The sequence below is a fragment of the Centruroides sculpturatus genome, unplaced genomic scaffold (assembly GCF_000671375.1).
Source record: "Centruroides sculpturatus isolate CEXI.00-Female unplaced genomic scaffold, Cexi_2.0 scaffold554, whole genome shotgun sequence".
In the NCBI taxonomy this organism is placed as follows: Eukaryota; Metazoa; Arthropoda; class Arachnida; order Scorpiones; family Buthidae; genus Centruroides; species Centruroides sculpturatus.
The window spans coordinates 420566-444025 of NW_019384851.1; the positions used below are offsets into that span (position 1 = coordinate 420566).

The 23460-nt window shown below is 32.3% G+C and overlaps 1 protein-coding gene across 1 annotated transcript in view; it reads right to left on the reverse strand.

Moving 5' to 3' along the window:
- Positions 1–21717, reverse strand: part of LOC111630481 (CCR4-NOT transcription complex subunit 1-like) — a 143780-nt gene extending 122063 nt beyond the window's left edge. Inside the window, exon 1 of the mRNA XM_023374583.1 lies at positions 21398–21717. Within this exon, the coding sequence (XP_023230351.1) occupies positions 21398–21499 (102 nt within the window). The 5' untranslated portion in view covers positions 21500–21717. The remainder of the gene's footprint in view (positions 1–21397) is intronic.
- Between the last annotated feature and the right edge of the window lie 1743 nt (positions 21718–23460).

A 23460-nucleotide genomic window follows, 5' to 3' on the forward strand; every position in this document is an offset into this window, starting at 1 on the left:
ACACAGGCAAACACACGGGACAATACCAATTCCCTTGGGGAGTCTTTGGATAATAAATGTGCAAGAAAAATCGTAACGTACAACCACCATCTGGATAAAATATACAGGGAAATCTCATCCATCACCAGGACTAAGATAGCGTACAGTAGGCCTAGATCCGTTTACAACTTGCTTCGCAACAGAAAAGATGCAATTGACTTGAAACACGCACCGGGGGTGTATACCGTCCCCATGTGGGATGACAGATTTAACAACCGTTTGGTTTATGTGGGATCAACCAAACGCTCCCTTCACAAACGGCTTCGGGAGCATAAATACGATATTGACAATAAAAAACACACCACCGCCCTATCAATGGTTGCCACGGAACCAGGAATCACGGATGACTTACAAAGGGCCCGTATGATCAGGATCTCTCATCGTACGGATCAACTGAGGGCCATGGAGACTCTTGAAATATATAAAGCAGGTTTACGTGGCACGTGCATTAATTCCAGGGATGCAGTCGGGATATCAGGCGCGTGGAAGTTTTGTTATAAGAGAAACCACCCCGGTAACTGATTTGTTGAATTTCCTATTTTTGGTTGTGTTCACTGTTTCGCAAATGAGTGGTTGCGCGTGCGCAACGTTTCGTGTTTATTCTTAAGTTTGTTTTTTGAAATTTTGAATCGCTTAAAGTTCGTTTTAATGTTCTGTTCCATACGCATTCGAATTCCTCATAAACATAGCCTGATGAAGACCCGGATGGGGTTGAAAATGTTCGCTGATGTATAAAGCAAGTATCACTGGAGTTACGAAGGTTTTTGTGTCAAATTATATACATTGAAAGTTGTTAATTAGTAATAATGATGAGAAATAACACATTGATCAATTATAGAACAATAGACTACCAACATTTTGAGAATATGCATGAATCAGAGGAATTTCAAATTAAATATGTGCACTTAGAAAAATTCAATACACTATTAGAAAATGAATTAAGAGTCCCAAAGACTAATAGAACATTATTTAAACTTGTTTAATTATAGGTTATTTTCAAATTAAAATTTTGAAAATTTGAGTAAGTAGAGTAAGTAGAGTTTATTATTTTTGTTTTTTTTTAATTACTTCCTCAAAATACATTATAGTATGTGCTATGAATTATATGTGTAAGTACCTCCCAACCATTAGTACAGACTATACTTAGCATTGGAACTAAATTATTCAGTTATTCAATTCTGAAATAATTAAAAAAATTTCTTAAAAGCTTGGATATAATGCTTGCAAAAGGTTGTATGTTTATCTAATTTTATTGGCTAAACATACAACATTTTGCAAGCTTCATATCCAAGCTTTTAAAAAATTCTTTAAATGAGATGTTTTTAAAACATTTTTAATTTCAATAGTAATGCTGTTTACAGTTTAAAAAATAAAGTTGAAAATACATTTTATCCTTTTTCAAAACATACTATTATTTTTTACAAAACACTTATTTATACTCAAGTACAGTAGACCCCCTTATAAGACGGGATCCTATAATTATGATTCCTATAAGACGGCGAAAAAATTGTGGCGGTATCCCTACACAACGTTAAAAAAACTCCTATAATTACATAAAACGTCATCGGGCAGCCGAACTACTTTTCCGCCATCCAGCGCCACGCTACGGAGAGTTTAGGCGAATAAGGTGAGTTTACTATCGTCTGTACAGTATATAAATTAGGTACTGTAAATCTAATACAGTACTGTAATTTTATACATTTCTTGTGAAAAAAACATTTCTTTTTCAACGGCCACAAAAATTATTTCTATTAATGATGTCTCCAAAGTTCAACAAATTTTTCACAGAAAAATAACTTATCAGAAAACACGCCTGCCATTTGGTGCGCTGCTCCGCGACAAAAACAAGCTTAAACAATGGCATCGTCTAACAGTGTACACTCAGTAAGTAATCCTACAATTTTTTGTTTATAGCATAGTTTATACGGATTATTCCCAAAAAATTTTACATGTTTTGGAAATGTTGAGTCGAATTAGTCTAGAATTGATTAATTTTATGGAAGNTGAAAGAAACATTTCTTATTCAACGGCGATTAAAATTATTTATATTAATGATGTCTCCAAAGTTCAATGAAGTTTTCGCAGAAAAATAACATCAGAAATCGCAGCCGCGGTTTGCTGAGCTGTTCCGCGACAAAAACAAGCTTGAGCAACGCCGATGTCAAATGGTGCACACTCGGTAAGTAATCCTACAATTTTTTGTTTATAGCGTAGTTTATACGGATTATTTCCAAAAAAAATATATATATTTTGGAAATGTTGAGTCAGATTAATCTAGAATCGATTAATTTTATGGAAGAAAACTTTTCAAACAGTCGTAGTCCGTAAAGTGCATACGTGTCAGGCTGTGATTGGCAAGGACTCGTAAGAAATCGATTCATAGAGGACGGAACGTATCTACCGTCTTATAGGAGGGTCGACTGTAATATCTTTTATTTAAATTTAGAAAAATGAAATTATTAAATGATAGAGAGTACTGAATTCTATTAAACATTTTTATCAATTACAAGAAAAAAAGTATAAAGTGGGTAATCGGTTAATGAACATAATCCACTCTAAGACTTTGTTCACTATCCAAATTGTTTGTTAACCAATTATTGACTTACAGGGAAAAAGGGCAAAATATAAATTTTCGAGAATCAAACAAAATAGAATCAGCATGGAAAGTGGCGGCATTACAATTATAAAGAACAAATGAACTTGCGCAATTGAATCTGAGAAGATTGTGGAGCATACGTTTTGGAATTTCCGTTTGGCAAATTTAAATTCTGTTAGTTCGATCCTGAAGGAGGTTTGTTAATTTGACTGAAAACGTTCGAAAAGTTTTTTTAAATTAGACTGCATTTTAAAGGTATTTGGAGTTTATTAATTGGTTATAGTAATGCAGGTAGAGATTTAATGACATTAAGGAGTACAATAGAATGGCTTTAGATCTGATGAAAAGGCTTTAACTGCACCAGTACATAAAGGCCTATTGTACGTATGTTACAATTTCCATATTAAATTTAAATATATAACTAATAGTTAAGGTTATTATCTTCAAGTACAAAATTACACATACTGTAATCATAGAATCAAATAAACTATCACATGATTTGTTTACAATCTGATGCATCTATCAAAGAAAGCTTTTTTCAATTTTGGCTGTTTTTAATGAGTTCTGATACAGTTGAAACCTCAATGTCAAATTTATCCGAAATGTCCCTTCCTCAACATTTTTATACAACTTTTTCATAAAGTCCATTTTAGCATTTAAATCAATATCAACACATTTATGTTTAGCTACATTTTTAAAAATCATAATGAGAATTATACAGTGCAATTAAAGCATACATTACTTGATTAGAATTACTGAACAAAGATACAGTAATACCCCGAACTTACGTGAAAGGTGGGACCGAGCGATAACCGTGTAAGTCGAATTCGCGTAGGTCAGGGTATAATTTCATAATTTGTGTAAAATCCAAGTCGAATGTAAGCAAGCTAATAAATGTTTTCGTTAATCTTATCTCTTCTTTTGATTCGTTCACGGTTACAAGAAATCACCACATAGAGTCTCTCAAGTCTCCGTAGATATAACAAACACAGAAATAAATAACACAAAATAAATTGTAGCTATTTTGTCGATTCCGTGCGACACGTCTGAACATGTAAGCTGAACAATAATGTGGGGGAATGAGTAATCAACAGTTGTGTGGCGCTCAAACAAAAGACGAATCGACAAGATTTGAAAATCGCATAACTCCGGGTTCGCGTAAGTCGAGGTATTACTGTACAGTATAATTAATGTTACTAACTCTAAAGATGAAAACCATACTCAAAAAACTGCATTTTGGGCAAGAAAATCACTAGATTTAACATTTAAAAATCNTGAAAGAAACATTTCTTATTCAACGGCGATTAAAATTATTTATATTAATGATGTCTCCAAAGTTCAATGAAGTTTTCGCAGAAAAATAACATCAGAAATCGCAGCCGCGGTTTGCTGAGCTGTTCCGCGACAAAAACAAGCTTGAGCAACGCCGATGTCAAATGGTGCACACTCGGTAAGTAATCCTACAATTTTTTGTTTATAGCGTAGTTTATACGGATTATTTCCAAAAAAAATATATATATTTTGGAAATGTTGAGTCAGATTAATCTAGAATCGATTAATTTTATGGAAGAAAACTTTTCAAACAGTCGTAGTCCGTAAAGTGCATACGTGTCAGGCTGTGATTGGCAAGGACTCGTAAGAAATCGATTCATAGAGGACGGAACGTATCTACCGTCTTATAGGAGGGTCGACTGTAATATCTTTTATTTAAATTTAGAAAAATGAAATTATTAAATGATAGAGAGTACTGAATTCTATTAAACATTTTTATCAATTACAAGAAAAAAAGTATAAAGTGGGTAATCGGTTAATGAACATAATCCACTCTAAGACTTTGTTCACTATCCAAATTGTTTGTTAACCAATTATTGACTTACAGGGAAAAAGGGCAAAATATAAATTTTCGAGAATCAAACAAAATAGAATCAGCATGGAAAGTGGCGGCATTACAATTATAAAGAACAAATGAACTTGCGCAATTGAATCTGAGAAGATTGTGGAGCATACGTTTTGGAATTTCCGTTTGGCAAATTTAAATTCTGTTAGTTCGATCCTGAAGGAGGTTTGTTAATTTGACTGAAAACGTTCGAAAAGTTTTTTTAAATTAGACTGCATTTTAAAGGTATTTGGAGTTTATTAATTGGTTATAGTAATGCAGGTAGAGATTTAATGACATTAAGGAGTACAATAGAATGGCTTTAGATCTGATGAAAAGGCTTTAACTGCACCAGTACATAAAGGCCTATTGTACGTATGTTACAATTTCCATATTAAATTTAAATATATAACTAATAGTTAAGGTTATTATCTTCAAGTACAAAATTACACATACTGTAATCATAGAATCAAATAAACTATCACATGATTTGTTTACAATCTGATGCATCTATCAAAGAAAGCTTTTTTCAATTTTGGCTGTTTTTAATGAGTTCTGATACAGTTGAAACCTCAATGTCAAATTTATCCGAAATGTCCCTTCCTCAACATTTTTATACAACTTTTTCATAAAGTCCATTTTAGCATTTAAATCAATATCAACACATTTATGTTTAGCTACATTTTTAAAAATCATAATGAGAATTATACAGTGCAATTAAAGCATACATTACTTGATTAGAATTACTGAACAAAGATACAGTAATACCCCGAACTTACGTGAAAGGTGGGACCGAGCGATAACCGTGTAAGTCGAATTCGCGTAGGTCAGGGTATAATTTCATAATTTGTGTAAAATCCAAGTCGAATGTAAGCAAGCTAATAAATGTTTTCGTTAATCTTATCTCTTCTTTTGATTCGTTCACGGTTACAAGAAATCACCACATAGAGTCTCTCAAGTCTCCGTAGATATAACAAACACAGAAATAAATAACACAAAATAAATTGTAGCTATTTTGTCGATTCCGTGCGACACGTCTGAACATGTAAGCTGAACAATAATGTGGGGGAATGAGTAATCAACAGTTGTGTGGCGCTCAAACAAAAGACGAATCGACAAGATTTGAAAATCGCATAACTCCGGGTTCGCGTAAGTCGAGGTATTACTGTACAGTATAATTAATGTTACTAACTCTAAAGATGAAAACCATACTCAAAAAACTGCATTTTGGGCAAGAAAATCACTAGATTTAACATTTAAAAATCACTAAAAATACCTGTTTTATAAGTCAAGTCTTATATTTTATTATAATAATTTAAAATTTACATTTATAATAATTTTTTTAAATTATTGATAATTTTAAAAAATGTCAACAGATGCATGACACTTTATTGAACTGTTAATAGCTACAAACTTTGTGATATTAAACTAGGGGTCCCCAAACTTTTTATCCCATCGACCCCCTTCATAGAATATTTGCCTTCTTATTGACCCCCAGATTAAGTATTTAACAAAAACATTAAATCATTTTTTGCATTTCTGATGTTAAGCAATAAGACCTACATAACAACCCAACGAAAGAATTTATGGTTCCCATATCTATGACTATAAAACCTAACATAAGCCACAAGAAGATTTGAACTTCTGAAAGTTGATTTGTGAAGTTGAATAGCAAACTTACAATGCTGGAGCTCAGAGGTCAAAGTTCTTTCCACATTTATAGTTCCCATCCCATACCAAAATCCATCCAATAGCATTAACAGAAAAAAGGAGATATTTTCCACTGATTTATAATCTTAAAAAGTAATAGCAAAATTATGGATAGATGGAAATTTGCCTATAGCTCTTAAACTATACGTGTCTTAATATGTAAAATACACAATAATCTTTGAAAACATAACATAAATTATATTGGATGAAAAAGCCTCTTACTGTCATTTTACGACTACCTTAAAAATAAAATAAAATACTCTTCAAACCTTTAACCGGAGTGCTTCTATTTTTAGAATTGCAAACGTTTTCGTCGCCCCTCCTGGGCTCTTCTTCAGGCTATAACGAATGGGCCTTTAATATTTAAATAAACATTCGATATGAATCTCTTCCGAATTCTATCATTTGAAATCTTTCCGAAGTTGTGTTGCGCATGCTTCCAAAGTTGTGGAGCATGCGCAACACAACTTCAGAAAGATTTCAAATGATAGAATTCGGAAGTGATTCATATTGAATGTTTATTTGAATATTAAAGGCCCATTCGTTATAGCCTGAAGAAGAGCCCAAGAGGGGCGACGAAAACGTTCGCAATTCTAAAAATAGAAGCACTCCGGTTAAAGGTTTGAAGAGTTTTTTATTTTATTTTATTTAAACACCGGTGTGTAGAGAGATTGTACCTTAAAAATACATTAACATACCTTTTTATTAAAATAGTTGATATTAGTAGGATGGTTGTGTCTGAAGAGAAGCAGCAAGATTATTGATATTCGGTTGAAAATTGGTAAGTTTTAGTTGCAAATTACCAGTTTTCCAAGTTCAATCTGTCTCTGTTTTGTCAAAATTGCATTTGCATGGCTAAAACCAGCTTCAACCATGTATGAAGTTGGGAATGCAAGTAAGAAAGGTTCAGTTTCTGCTCTGAGCTTGGGATATTTAGTGGCAATATTGTTATTGCTCCAAAATTCACTGAATTTTTTATTTATAAACAATGCTTTAGCTTCGAGATCTATACATATTTCAATTAGTTCATCTTCTAAGCCAGGTTCACTACCTTCATTATCTATTTTTACATCAAATGGATTAGCAAACCATTTGGGAACATGCATATTCTCAAAGTTTTCGAAACGTGCTTTAAAGTCTCTTAATTTATCAAGATGTTTAATATATCGCCAAATAATGGTTGGAAATCTTTTCATTTTCTTATAGTACTCGCAGGTTTGAAAAATATTTAAAATTGGATTGTGCCAGTGATTTAAATAGCTCCATTTTTACTTGAAAGACCATTATGATTGTTCGAGCTTGAACAATTTTAACGTTTTTTTTCCCTTGCAAACGCTTCTGTACTATATTAAATTTTGAATAAAGGTCTGCCAAATAGAACGATGGTTCTTGCACTGTTTTAACTGGTCACATAGTGATGGATTCACATTCCTAAGAAACTCTTCAGCTGAGTCGTACAAGTCAACAAGCCTCTGCAAACTATCATCTGTTGACAACCACCTTACCTCAGTGTGCAAAAGTAATTGGTTGAAAGTTTCATCATTTTCTTCACAAAATTTTGCAAACAGTCTGAAATTAAGAGGATGAGCATTAATTTTATTTGACCTGATGCACACTTTTAGAGTATCATAAGTTCCCCACTCAGTTTTTGGTCACAAGATGCTGCCTGTGTAGGACACAGTGAACAGTATGTACTTTAGGAACCTTTTTTTCAGAAAGACAAAAAATCATCTGTAACAGCCTATCTTAGCAGATGCACCGTCAGTAGCTACTGCAGTAATATTCCCAAAATGAATGCTGTGCTTGTTCAAATAATCTTGCAAACAAAAAAATTCTCTCACCTTTTGAATCAGTTTCAAGATACTTAGCAAATAGAAATTCATCAACAGTGTCATTCAGGAATAGGCTATGAAACCTAACATAAGCCACGAGATTTGAACTTCCGAAAATTGATTCATGAAATTGAATAGCAAACTTACAATGCTGGAGGTCAGAGGTCAAAGTTCTTTCCACATCATTGGCCATTTCCTCATTACGTTGCTGCACAGTATTTGCACTTAATGGCATGCATTTTAAAACTAGTTGAGAGTCTTTCTTCATAACATTTTCAATTACATCTTTTATAGCTGGTATTATAATCTCTTCACCAATAGCATATGGTTTGCCCTTCTTTGCTATATTAAGAGAGATGCTGTAGGATGTCTTCAGTCCTCCTCCTCTATCAACACTAGCAGATGACTTCAAATTTGAGGATGTATTCAAATTTGACCAAACTCTCAATTTCTCTTTTAGTATTTTGAAATACTCAAAATCTTTGTGTGTTCTTAGAATGGATCCTTTCTAAGTGATCTTTCATTTTTGCTGGCTTCATAGCATCATTGCTGAAAGTTTTTTTCACATAATAAGCTCATAGGAATAGTTTCATTAGCAAATGATGGCACAAAACCATATTTCAAATACTTCTGTGAATATTGTCTGCATTTCTTCTTAGCATTGGTAGCCGACACTGTGGGTATTACAATTTTTAATATGAAAAACACAATACATTTGCAGCACAACAAAATAGCAGCAGGAAGAGAGACAACTTATAAGAGTTCCTTGTATTTGGATTGTCTAATCGCAGAATGAGAAAACCAATTAAATGTTTCTTTAATAAGAAATTCTATATTTCTTAGAAGGCCTTCTTTTGTAACATGGGAAATAGCTAATTGTAATTAATGACAGAGGTAACATACCAGAATCAAAACAGACACTTTGGCTTTGAGTTTAGAATATACAACATTATTGATTCCTATCATTACAGAAGCTTTATCTGTTCCAATTGCAACAAGCTTGTACAAATCCAATGCATTATTTCTCAAGGAAAATTTAATTGCTTCACAAATTGCATCAGCATTGCACTCTAAGTGGTACTAAATCTAAAAAAGTTGTAGTTATGCATTTTTTATTTTGAGAATAATATCTAATTACAATACATAAAAGCTTGGAAACTGAAATGTCATTACTTTCATCAATTAGTAAACTATAGTTGCTATCACCTATATCAACTATAAAATGTGATGCTAAAACATTTGAAATTATGGCTGAACATTTTGTTTGTCCATGAATCAGATTATTACAACTTTTGCTATCTGAAAAATTTGTTGTACAAAATTTAGTTAGTTTGTCTACATGACTTATAGGACAACTTTCTGCTACAAAAAGTACCATATTTCCCTCTGTTCTATGAACATTTGAGCTTTTCATAAATGGAAGAATATTTGCACTCCGCTGAATACTAAACAATGGCTTGGCTTTTATATGTTTTTGAGTTTTCCTATGCTTTTCTAAATCACTTACTTTTGCTATCAAAATGCAGTTACAATATTTACAGCAACACTTTGTATTTTCTCCTTCTATTTCCTGCAAACAGTTTTTATACTTATCATCACGTAGCCACTCTATTCAAAATTTTTGAGTGTATTTTCTTTCATTTGGCATTTTCACTGATATCAGGGTAATAAATAATAAATTGAAATACCAATAAATAATAGTAAATATTATCATCACAAAATGACACTATATTAAAGCACTTGCTTACTCATGATGTGGGATATGTAACTTATAAGGATTCTCAAATTTTGAATTTTATAACGATCACTATCAAACTTTAAAAAAATTGACAAACTATTTGAATTGGGATTGATAATGCCCACTAAGCTCTGTTCCCTTTACAAATGTTTACCTTATTTGGTCATGATAAGAAAACTTGAGTTCTGATTAGTGTTGTCACTTATTAAAAATAAGATTTGCAACTCATGCACACAATTATTGCACATTAAAGATAATATAAATGAATTTTATGAATATTTTTGATTTTGGGGAAAATCTGTTGCTAAATTTAAAAAAAAAGGTGTTAACAAGCTAAATTTACTAAAAAATCTCTAAGAAAAATCTTCATTGCTAAATTTAAAAAAGGCACTAACTAAAGTAAAAACTCGCCAAATTTAGCGACTTCTTCGCTAAATTNTGCAACTCATGCACACAATTATTGCACATTAAAGATAATATAAATGAATAAATTTATTAAATTTTAATAGATTTATGAATTTTTTTGATATTGTGGAAAATCTCTAAAATACAGCTAAATTTACTAAAACATCTCTAAGAAAAATCTCCATCGCTAAATTTCAAATAAAAAAAGGGCACTAACTAAAGCAAAAACTTTCCAAATTTAGCGACTTTTTCACTAAATTGGCAAAGCTACTTGCAACACTAGTACAGTTACCAGATACATGAAAACATAGTTAACACATGCTTAAAGTGGCATGGGCTAAGACAAAACTCAAGTTATAACTAGGGTAGTCAGTAATATTGATCATATCAATATTTCAAATTTTTATTGGAATATTCTATTTTTTTTCCTAGACAGTTTAATTAATCCTCTTTGGTATTAATCGGCCCCCTTTCGACCCTCATGTATTAATCGATCCCTGGAGAACTCTTATCAAACCCAAGGGGTCAATATCAACCACTTTGGGGACCCCTATATTAAACAGAAAATTTAAATCCATTGTGCACTCAAATACCTTGACAATAACCAATTTGTGCTAATAAATGGAGTGACATTAACTGGAGAAAACTATCATTTACTTACCAGGGATAAAACTTTGTGACAATAATCAGTGAGACTATAAGCACTGTGACACTGAATAGGTTTGATTAGTAAGCTCACTTGTTTATAAAGATGAACAAGTACACAATGTTATATATTACAAAAAATGTGCAGAATATAAGCATGTTTATATTGTGTATAAATAATGATATTGTGTTCTAAATAAATGATTGTGTATTTTATATAATGTACAGTATACCACAATTATTGAGGTTAATCACAAGTAAGTAGGCATAGATAATGTGGAAACACAGGTAATCCAAATCCACAAGTCAGTTTTAATGAAGTTAATCAATTTTTCTTCTAGTTTTTAATTTCATATTAAATTTAACATAATAGTTTATATATTATGAATAAAATACTTTTGAGAGCAATAATTAATTAATAAGCTTTAGATGTGAATGGAGTTCAATAAAAAAAAAATGCAGTACAGGTAACCCCCGTATAACACGGTAGTTACGTTCCAAAAAATTGCCGTGTTATGTGAATCCGTGTTATGCGAAACAAAGAACTAGTATGAAAAGGAGGGTTAGGTTCCAGAAATTAAAAAACGTGCTACTGTATTTTCATAATTAAGATAAATATCTTTATTAAAATTTTCTTAAGTGATACATATTATGGTAATATAAATTAAACAATGTTTTCTTTGTCACCACTAAAAGCACTATTGACCGAGAGCGTTTTATTTTTGGCAAGTTATCCTTATCCTTTGAGCATTTTTCTGCATTATTTTCAGATTCATGCTTTACCTTTTGCAAAAAGTGTATGTAATTTTAGATTGCTTGCTTCTAGTTAAAAGATCTTTATAAATTTCTTTATATGGTGCTAAGCACTTATGGAATAAGGGGAAAACATCTGGCAACACCAGAAGCAGAAGCATCGAGATATGGCAACATTGAAACAAGTTTCGAGAAGGACCATGTGTATGGAGACGAGAAAAGAAAATTTACACACTGAAGTACTAATAGTTCACGAAAATAATAATTTTCGTGAACTATTAGTACTTAAGTATGTAAAAATTTATTACATTTCATGTTGTACGAGGGTTTTACCCATTTCTCGAACCGTGTCAGAGTGAATCTGTGTTATAAAAGTACCGTGTTATACGGGGGATGGTAGCAATTCTCGAACCGTGTTAGAGAGAATCCGTGCTATAGAAGTACCGTGTTATATGGGGGGTTACCTGTATACACAAGTACAGCAGTATTGTTCAAGAATTAACTGAACTTACTGTACTTGTACGGCCATTTAACTTATGCCTTTATGTTCTGGTAGTAGTATTGATACTCAATATACATTTTAAATAGCAAGAGTTAACGACATGCATGCATGAACATTCTGCACATAGATAACAAAGAGTATATTGTATGTACAGTACATATATATTAGATAAAATATACAATCATTTATTTAGGATATATCTGTGGAAATTTCTATGAAGTCATGTGCCCAGTGTCCTAATAAAAGAATATATTAGAGCATCTTAAAAGTTAAAGATTATAAAATCACACTAAAATGAGAACAGACTTTTTCACTGTATTTTGATATGAATTTTATCAATGTATTTTTCTTTTCATTCAAGAAATAAAATCTATAAAATTAATATATCAAAAATAAAGAAATCATAGTAAAAAAATGCTTTAATAAGTAGAAAGCACAAAATTTATAGCAAAGTATCTTTAAATGATTAGTTTATATACAAAACTTGGTTTCTTAACATTTAAAGAATGACATTGATATATATTTTTTCTTTCTACCTATTAGAAAGTTTATATTTTCATTATCCTGTCATTCAAACTAAGCAGTGTTTATTGAAATATCCTAATTTCTATAACTGCCCTTCTATAGAAGATTTGGGCATTAATTAGTACTAAATGTAATACAAGACTCAGGATAACTCAAAGTGGAAGAGACAAAAATACAAGTTAAAATTTCAATTAAAGAAACTCCCATTATTTGAATCAATCATAAATATCACAATACAAATAATATAAAAGCTGGCAAGGATCTTGCATAACTTTCCCTGCAATCATAATTTAAAGTTAAAATTGTGTGTTACGCCATCTGTTAAAAGATTTTATTATTATTAAAAAAAATCTATTTATTTATTAATGAAAAGAAAAATTTTAATTTTGGTAAAGGTGAGTTTTCAAAAAAAATTGTAAATGATACCAGTAATAACTGTTTTTAATAAGCTAAAAACTTTTACCAGTAAAATTTTCATTAACTTTAACCCCAATCAAGATATAACCCTTTACCTCCCCCCTTGACTTATAATCTCCAAAATATAATAGCATTAAAGTCCTCATATACAGAAGTATTGCCACCAAATTTTAAAATTTTTGGCAAGTAAGATATAAAGCAAAGTAGATGCTGACACACACAGAATTTTGTAAAGTGTTTTTTACATTTCTGGGCTCATGTGTGTCAAAATCAAGAAATGCAAGAAACTAAGGGGATCAAAATTTGACTGTTTCCTTTGCTATATTCTGTAACAGCTAGGAAAGTATTATCATCATCAGTACATTATATTTTATTATTTTTTAGATACATATATATAAACAAAATAACAAAGCATTGATGAAAAATAATCATCCATCATACCAACACTACTGGTGTAAAAATTAATAAAATAACTACGTAATTACCAACAAACCAGCAATAAATCACTTCAAAAACGAACGTGTTTTACCGTCTTCAACAGTCATCATCAGATTCAATTCCAAGAGTTCGAAATAATTGAACATTGAAGTTATGCGCATGTCCGATGCAGAGCCTTAACAAAATTATTCGTGTAATTAGTTTCCTGTTTTAAAATTCTGATGTTTATATAAAAAAATGTAGACATATATGACGCACCTCCATTATACGTCATAATACACCCTCCACGTTATCGCCAATGAGTCCGTTTCCTTGAAATTGATGGTTGTTCCCTTTTTGAATGCTTTAAAAATTTCCAGCTGTTCTAGATATTTCAGGCTGGCCTGGTGTTCACACTGTTGTATTAAACGTGAATTATCAAAGTCCACCCTGACGTCATCATCAAGCGCAAAAGAAGCCAATGCTGTAGTGGAAAGGCATTTTTGAATTGAGTATTTGTGTTCCTTGATCCTTGCTTTAAGGCAGCGTGCAGTAGAAACAATATATTCACCTGGACGATTCACCCTATGATCGTAAATAGGGATAGAATATATTCCCGGAATACAATTCCTATCAAAACAGTCCTTATCATTTTGTAAACACGAGAAAATGGTCAGCGATCTTCTGTAAGTGATAGTTTTACTCACATAATGAGCAATTTGTAGGTGCTATGAAGGATCCTGTTGTAAGTAATAGGAACAAAGGACAGGTTTTCCTGAAGTGCCGCATTCCTAGATTATTGGTGGCGCGCAATAAGTTCATTAATTAGGCACGTAGGGTAACCATGCAGTCTAGCCACATTCAAAGTAGATTCCAATTCCATTTTCCTATCCTCAGCTCTTGAACAATGGGTGAAAGCTCTTCTTATTAGGGTCTTAAAATCAGAAATCTTGTAGCCAAAAGGATCATGTGATTCGGCATGTATAAATAGCAGCGCATACAAATTCTTACGGAATACCTTAATCGACCCTGTTGTAAGTTAATGTCAATATCGAGAAAATATACGCTGGTGGAGCTTTGCTGTTCAGCTCTCAACAATAGGCCATAAGCGTCACTATTGAAAGTTTCAATGAAAACCGCCAAGTCTGGTTTCTTCTTCCAAACAATAAACACATCATCCATGTATCTAGCGTACAATATAATGCCATCGTTAAAGCCAGGTAAGACCTGTTGTTCGAGGCGCCTGACCACCAATTCACATAAGGTTCCTGATATGGGACTACCCATAGGCACCCCTCTAGACTGCAGGAAAGTATCTCCCTCAAATACGAAAAAAAGGTGAGTGACATATAAGATGTGCCAACTCCAAGATGTCAAAAAGATGTTCAGAAGAGTCTTTGATGTTTTGAATGAGGAAATCCCTTAACTCACAAAAGCATGGCTCAATGCGGATGGAAGGGAACATGGATTCAAAATCACAAACAGTGAAGTATAGCCATCAAAGCTGTCAAGTGTATTCAATCTGTGAATCAACTGTACCAGATTGGACACAGTATACTTCTCAATGGTGCTGGTTACAAGAGTTAAGCATGCACTCTATAAGAATAGTCAGAGATCTCGACTTGTCAACGACTGGACATAGTTGTTTACCGGTTTTATGGAGTTTGGCGAAAGCGAATAAGCGTGGTGAAATCGGTGATGAGACAGTTGCCTTAGTTATCTTTAGTATTCTAGCCAATGGGGAATTAGCCATACGTGCAACCCTTGCTTGAGTTCTTTCCAAAAATCCACCGGGGGCCTTAGTGCATTCAGTGTTACAGATGTAAGCTGTTTCTATAGGTATCTCTTTTCATAAGAACAATGCTCCTGGATTTGTCCAGCCTTATGGTGACTACATTGTTATGACTCATCCATTGTCTAGAATTATGTATGGCATTCAAATACAATCGTTCATCCTGTGTCTTGACCCTGCGGTTACAGATAGTGAAGAAAGCCTTCCATCGGAAGTATTCTTTATGCATGCTGCTAAGACCTTCCACCATCCTATCAACATCTGGTATAACCTTAGTTAACTACACTGGAAGGGAAGGAGCAAACGTAGGGCCCAAGCTGACTACGTTAACCAGCATGGGCGGAGGTTGTATGCCATCCCAACATACAAGAGAACCCTGTATTTGGTTTTCTTTCTGACTTTGGAACATTGACAGTCATTCTATTTTCTTACGATGTTGCTTGTGAAGCCTCATAGTAATAGAGACCGTTAACGAGATGATGCTTGCATTGATGAAAAAGTCTGTTAAACATGTTTGCCATCAACAATTCACTGCTTTTTGTTCAATAATGTTTTTGATGAAACCTAAAGATTTTTGTTTTATGAACAATGTTTCTAGAAAGTCCCTTAATAGCCTTTCTGGCTTTCCTTCATGTAGAGAGAGCTGAATATTTGTCCTTGAGATAATTTATTTTCTCCTATTCCCCACTGCTTGTTTCTTGTGCTTGGTTCTGTACTTCAGCAATAATAGTGTCTTCAGGTAAGTGTCTGCAGACAGCTGGGTCATTATCAATGTTGACAAAATTAATATAATAGATACAACCAATGCAATAGTTACTTCAAATGTCAAATAAACAGCCAGATTCTTTTATCAGGCTATTAAGGCTAAATAATTTCTAAGCAATTTAGCCAAGGGCAGTTCACCAGACAACCATTTCTTCTTAAATATAATATATAATAAATTAGTTATAAAATATTCTGGAAAAAATATTTGAATGATACTTTCATACTTATTGTAATGACATTGATCCAATCTTCTTTGATGTAGTCAATGAATCCTAATTTATTCAAAGCATCAAAAAATTGTTTCCCCAAACCCACTTTTGTAAAAAAGTTTCCAATAGTGCTTTGTGGAACTTTACTCCATTGCATCTAGCAGGTTCACTACAAACTCATATGACCTATCTTCAATAATATACATCTTCCGTACAATAAAATTTCTGTATTGTAATTTAATGATCCTTGACCTAAAGGTATAATTAAGAAGCTGTATTTAATGGTAAAAATTGAACTGCTATAGCTTTCAGAGTGGGAATCATCAAATGTGCATTGCAATTGTTGACAAAAAAAATATATTTTCTGTTTTTGGCAATCATGTAGGTGTAACTTTTCAGCTGGTTAGAAAAATACTCTGATGCCATCCATGTTTTACTACTTGCTGTGTACATGGTTCCTACTCAAATTTTTGTTTTAAATACCATGACTTTCCCTGACCAACTTTGTGCAAATTTTGACTCTCATGTCCCTTACAGTATGACACATTGACAAAATAAAACAGCATTTGACTTACAATGCACACATGCCATTGCTTCTCCAATTTTTTAAATAGTTAATTTTTCTTATTAACAGTTATATATTTTTATAATTGCCATATTATTAAAACTAAAAATAAAATTTTTTATTAAATTAAACTAGTTTATCCAGTTATTAATCCACAATCATAAATCTACATGACTTGAAAAAAAGCAATTATTTATTATTCATTAACAAATCCTGTATAATCAATGTACAAAAGTATATATTTATTAAATTTATCCCTTAATAAATTTCCTGATTCATAGACCGGAAAAAAATCAGAAATTGTTGTTATGCAACCAAAATTATTAAAATGAAAAATGATAAAAACAATTTAAAATTATTTATCATTTTTTTGTACTTTGTAAATTTTTGGGGAACTCTTGTGTATGTTTGGGAGATATTTTGGGTCCTGAAAATATTTTGCACTCATTTTCATAAGTTGTATTGCATCATATTACTTCTTGATGCTTGTAGATGGCTACACTTAGTCAAGCACAGTCTGCAAAAAAAATCAACAAGGCAGTCGAGGAAGAAAACACAGACTTTTTTACTGACAAATTCCCCTACTTTCCATAACTCTTTCCAAACACTAATAAAAATCCTTAACTTTCCAGGTGTATAGGAATCCTATGCATATTACATAGGTAATACCTTAGCATTGCAGAATATTAAAACAGTACAGATTTTCCAATTAATAATAATGACAGTTCTGTTATCTGTCATGTTCACTCCCAACAGTTACAAATTCTTTGATTTTTTTTTATCTCCATGATATAAATTACCTTTGAACATCATTTTCCCCAATATACATTTAAAAAATAAGCCCGTTTCATGTGCATTGAAATCATTATCAAGGTTATAGTCCTGTACAATTTCTGGAAAACTTTTCAACCACTTCATGCAATTCCCATTTTCACTTCTGCACTTTCACCAGATTTTATGAAGACTATTCCATGCCTGTTTTTAAATTTATCCAGCCACCCGCTGCTATTTGCTTGAATCTGGTATGTTCCAACAGTTGTCCAAATCGCTCAGCTTTCTATTTTCCATCCACACAAGAATTCTTGTCTCTACACTATATAAACCTCTTCAGCATCGGGATAATCACATTTATGCTTGTTTCGGCTATTCTGTTGCTCATTGAAACTTTCAAAAATCCTCTGCCTTTTTAAATATGCAGAGATAGAATGCAATAAAATGTCATATTCTTTTGCAATTTCTAAATTTTTTCTTTTTGCCTTCTTTCATAAATTTGTCTATCAATAACTCATTAAGCTGCCAAATCACAGCTGTGTTCATTACATTTTCAAAATTGAAAAGTAAAAATAATGATTTTAAAGTACTCAGATTTGATTGGTCAATTTGTATTTAAGACTACGAATGATTGTTACTCTAATTAAAAAACATCAATATATTTTGAATTTTATGTTATGCAATCAGATGCACAATTCTATACACCACCAATCTTCAACTTTATATCATCCATCCACTTGGAAGATGCAAAAGAATACACACAAAACTAGACATGAAATAAAGTCTCTGATCTTAAATTTTGAGTTAGCAAAATGTGATCTTAAAACTACTCTGACTTATAAAAAGAAACACAGAATGCATTATTGAGTCTAGATGGGAGTTAAGTCAGGGGGGAAAAAAAATCTGAGTTGGCAAGAATTTTGAGTTAAAGAATTTCAATTTCTCAAAAGTCTACTGTATTAAGAAAAAAATTTTATCATAGTCTTCCTGTATCATCCAAGCACTTAAAAAAATAAATCATTTTTGCAAGTAATATACAGAACAGCAAACTTCAAAATATTCCTTGTTTTGGAGATAGTTATGATTATTTAATAAGAATTGTTTAATAGCATAAATTTGATTCAACAATTAACTGAAGTTTTTGTTAGAATCAGAAGTATCAATAAAGTTTTGATCAATATAATGTTTTTTCAATTCTCTGATGTCAATATCAAACTATATACAAAAGTATGTAGGGCAGGAAAGAGTGCTCCTATTGCCAACCCTTCCAGTGGTTGATCATTAAGATGAAATCTGTGTATAATTAGTCCATCTGAACAGGTTTAGGCAAGCTATCTTCACAGGAAGCACCATAAGATGATTCCATTCTCAATGGCATGTAAGAATAATGGGTTACCTCATTCACAGGGATGGGAAAAATTATTGTGCAACACCATTTCAAACATATTAGGGCCCTAGAAGCCTTGGAAATATAAAAGGCCAGCCTGATTGGCAAATCTATTAACTTTGAGGAAAACTTTGGAAAAACAGTCTCTCATGCATGGTAATTCTTTTTTGAAAAACTGAGGAGGTCCGACATAATTTAAGTTTTATTAATTGGTATTAAGTTATAACGTAAATTTTTATGTGTGTTAAATTTTATATTTACCGTCATTTAAATTCTTTTGTTATATAGCATTGTTTTTGTTCCAATTTTTAAAAACAATATTTTGAAACATTTGTTCTTCTCATTTCAATTTGAAATTTTCATTAATTTAAAGACCTGAGGCAGACCTTGGTCAAGGTTAAAAACACTTGTCAAAAGTTTTTATTAAAAACGTTTTGTTACTGGACTTTAAAGGTTGTTTACAGTTTGTGATTTGTTTCAGTATGAAGAAGATAATTTTAATGACTACTGGAGTTTGTGACTTTTTTCATGACGTGTCCATGATTGAAAATGAGCTTGCAAGGTCTCTCTTTTACAGTTGCTACATATGTGACTCTCAATGAAGGAAAACACAGTTGTCGACTGCTATAAACTATCGTGCAACTAGGCTGATTGACTACTGGAGCAGAATAACCAGTAATCAACCACTGATGCAAACTGAAAATAAAATTAACAATTGTATAATTCATAGTTTTAAAAATCTTGCAGGTGTCAGATCATAAAATTGCCACCAGTAAAAAGCAGTCCAAAAATGCAAAATAAATCAGTATACAGAGAAAGCACTCTCTGACACTGCTATTAGAGCTGTATCAAGTTCTGAAAATTCTGAAACTATCCAGTCCAATTCAAATCAATCTCCAACAATTCCAAATAGATCATCACACAGAAACATGTCTCCTGGCTTTTTTCATCATTTGTATCAGCCACGACCAATTGGTACAAAAAAGAAACATGAACAAAAAGAATGTCCACCAAGTGCTATTGCATCCAATTCATGGAGTGTGTTCATATTACAAAATAAAGAGTAAAAGCAAGCAAAACAGAAAAAAAAGAAAGGAAGAAAACAGAAAGACTGAAGAGAAATGCTAAAAGATCTTCCAGGAAATGTAGTGGCAGAGAGGGGGAAATGCAGAAAATTTCTTGCATCACTAAATACAAATGAAGTTGGGATCACTGAGAAGCAACAGTGTACAAACTGTGCTCAGGATTCAGATAGTGATAGAGAAATGAACTAAAAAATGTCGGCTGTGCTTATTGCAGCAAGTGGTACCATTTAAAATGTTCATCAATAGCAAGAACCCCTTATTATGATGCTGCAACAATGCAGCTCATATGTGATGTTTGTGTAGTAAATAAACCATAATTCACATAAATGTTTATGTGTAAGATTTCCCACTTATCCAACCGAATTTATATAAACAAACATTGTAATTGACTTCTGCAATTGACAATTGGATCATCAGACTTGGAAATTTCATGGTCAACTACTGGGTGAACAGCCAATGTGATTAATTTTCTTCCATAATTTAACAAAGGTCAAATAAAAAATGTTTTCTTTTCCATTACAAGTATAGAACAAACTTTATTTTCATATATGAATTTTGCTTTTAGCATTACTACATATCGTAATAAAAAACATCAAATTCCAAAACAGCTTTAAATAGTCGCGTACTGGCGCCATCACCCTATAGGTATCAATTTTAATAATAATAAAATGAGGTAGAATTATCAATTCTTCAATATAATCATATATATCTAGAACTGGAATTTAATCATAACTCAACATAAATATACGAAATCAATTTAAAAATTAAGAATCCAAAATGGTTTCTTAAATTATAATATGATTGTATAAAAATTGAGTATTATGGATTTATTTTTATTTTAATGATAAATACTATATTAAATTCAATTTTATATATAAGATGAATGGTAAGGAATGATTCAAATTTACATTCAGCTTACTTTTTTAGGTCAAATGTGGTTTTTAAGTGAAATAGAATTCAAACTGAAAACAAATTTATGTTTTTTGTTCATATTTTCAGCAAATATGGTGCCTATATGTGATTTTTAACATGTGTTCCAAAGTTTATTTTCTATTTCTGAAAATGAGTTTTGATATTTGTTAATTTCTCAAGTAAAAGATTACTTCCTTTTTTTTTGATTTTCAAATAATAAAAATGGGATTCACGATTTTCAACTGGTACAGAAACTAATAGCACAAATGTAACAAAAATACTCTTATATTACGTAACGTAGAATCCTTTGTAAATTTGAAGTGAGTAAAGTTTCATTTCCATCTTTAGAAATTTGATTAAAATAGTATGTGAATTCTACATAGGCCTAAGCCTATTTATTCTAATTTTTTTTTAATTGTTTTATTCGAAAATGATAATTATGTATGTCGTACTTACACGTGTAATTTCTTGTACACTTGTCTTGTAATTCTTTTTCGTTAAATTAGCAATAGAATAACTTATATCAGACAAAGCAAAAGACAACGAATCTAGGTTCATAGTTCCATGAACACAACCTGGAAAGCTTCAACTAGTATTGAAGCTTTCGTAAAAATCGCACACGTAAACTTGAGTTTTCTATGATTTACTGTACAATATCCGACGTTGTTGTCGTGTCGTTTAGTGTAGTTCAACAACATCAGGATCACCTTTCCAACTTCTTCACCTAAACATAATGGCGACCGTTTTCTTAACTTTAACTTTCCAATGATTATATTTAATCTCGTAAATCATTTTTAAATATCTTATAAAAGTATCTAAATGACTAAAAATAATAATAATTATTGAATTTATAAATTTTTTTAACTAGCGAATATAAATAAATGAATCTATTTATAAATTCGTTGTAATTGATGAATTCATTTTTTAAAAAAATTAAAAACTAAAATTATTTAGTTTTATAATATTTTTCTTTATTTTCTTTGTGATTTAACAGAAAGTTTATATTATAAAAATTATCGAATATTTCTATAAACTCTTTCCGCCTGTGTGGACACCAAAAAAAGCATTTTTAGTAAGCTCATTTTGGGTTCGGTCAGGCCCACAATGGGGCGGGATGGTGGTTAAAAACGGGGCCCGCCATAACCGGATGGATCACCCCCAAAAAATTTCAGGGGATTTTTAACCCGTCCGGATTCGATTCCAGAACCCCCAGAGCGGTAGGCTGCCACCTTGACCGCTCGGCCATCCGGTCGTCAGGGTGGTCGGTTGATGAGAGAAGGGGGCCCGACATATTCTGACAGACCATTTTTGAAAAACACCCTTATATTTTTCGACCCATTCGGATTCCCAGTACGATAGACGGACACTTTAACCGCTCGACCAATTTTAAGTATCGAAATCAATGCCACTGATCTACCCTAGAAAACCGAAATATTTTTTTCGAATTGTTTATATATTTACCTAAAATAAGTGTTTAGATACAAATTTAAACATTAATAAATTAAAATATATAATAGGCGATTCTATACAAGTGTAAAAAAGCACATGCGAAATAATTATTGTTAGTTATAAAAAAAAAAAAAGTATTGGTTACTAGCAGACCCCGCCACGCGTTGTTGTGGCTCAAAATGTATCTATTATAAATGTATAACACTTCCCCCGTGGGGGGGAATTTTTCGAAAAATCCCTTCTTAGTGTACATTCTCTTGACGTACCCTATTAAGGCTGCGTACACACTAGGCGTTTTTAAACGCGCGTTTTAATAAACGCGCGTTAGCTCGGCGTTCGACGAGCGTTTTTGGAGCGTACGCACTGGCTCAGTTTGGAAATGGACGTGGAAGTAATTGCTTGTGTGCCCCTCCTCCATCGTCGCTATAAAAGACGATGGCAGAGGCAAAGAGAATTTTGGGTGCACCCAATATTACGAGATAGACTTATACATGGAATGTTTGCGACGTTGTATCCAAAACTAAGACAAAATGAACCCAAGTTTTTTAATTCTTTTAAAATATCTATAAAATCCTTTGACGATGGTTGGTCTCTTTTAGATTTCATCAATAAATAGATCAGTATCGAAATGATCGTTCTCCATTTCAGCACATATATCTCAAAGCGCTCGGCTGACGCCCGCAAAACGCGCGTTTTAAGAGAAATCTATAAACGCGCGTTTAACGTGCGCTTGTCCAAAAGCGCACGTTTGAGTGTGTACGCCTATATAGAACTCTTGGTTCTTTAAAACGCGCGTTTAAAAACGCTTAGTGTGTACACAGCCTAAAACGAATCAAAAACGCAAAAAGCTGCATCTAAAATAGTATAACAGAAGACAAGTTCTTCACGGTAAGCCTTAATCCTGTCTCTCTCCCCCGCGGGGGTAATATCGAAAAATCCCTTTTTAGTGTATATTCTGTTGACGTACCCTATTAAAACGCAACCAAAAACGCAAAAAACCGCATCTAAAATAGTATAAATAGAAGCAGAGTTCTTTACCGTAAGCCTTAATCCTAACCATCTCCCCCAGT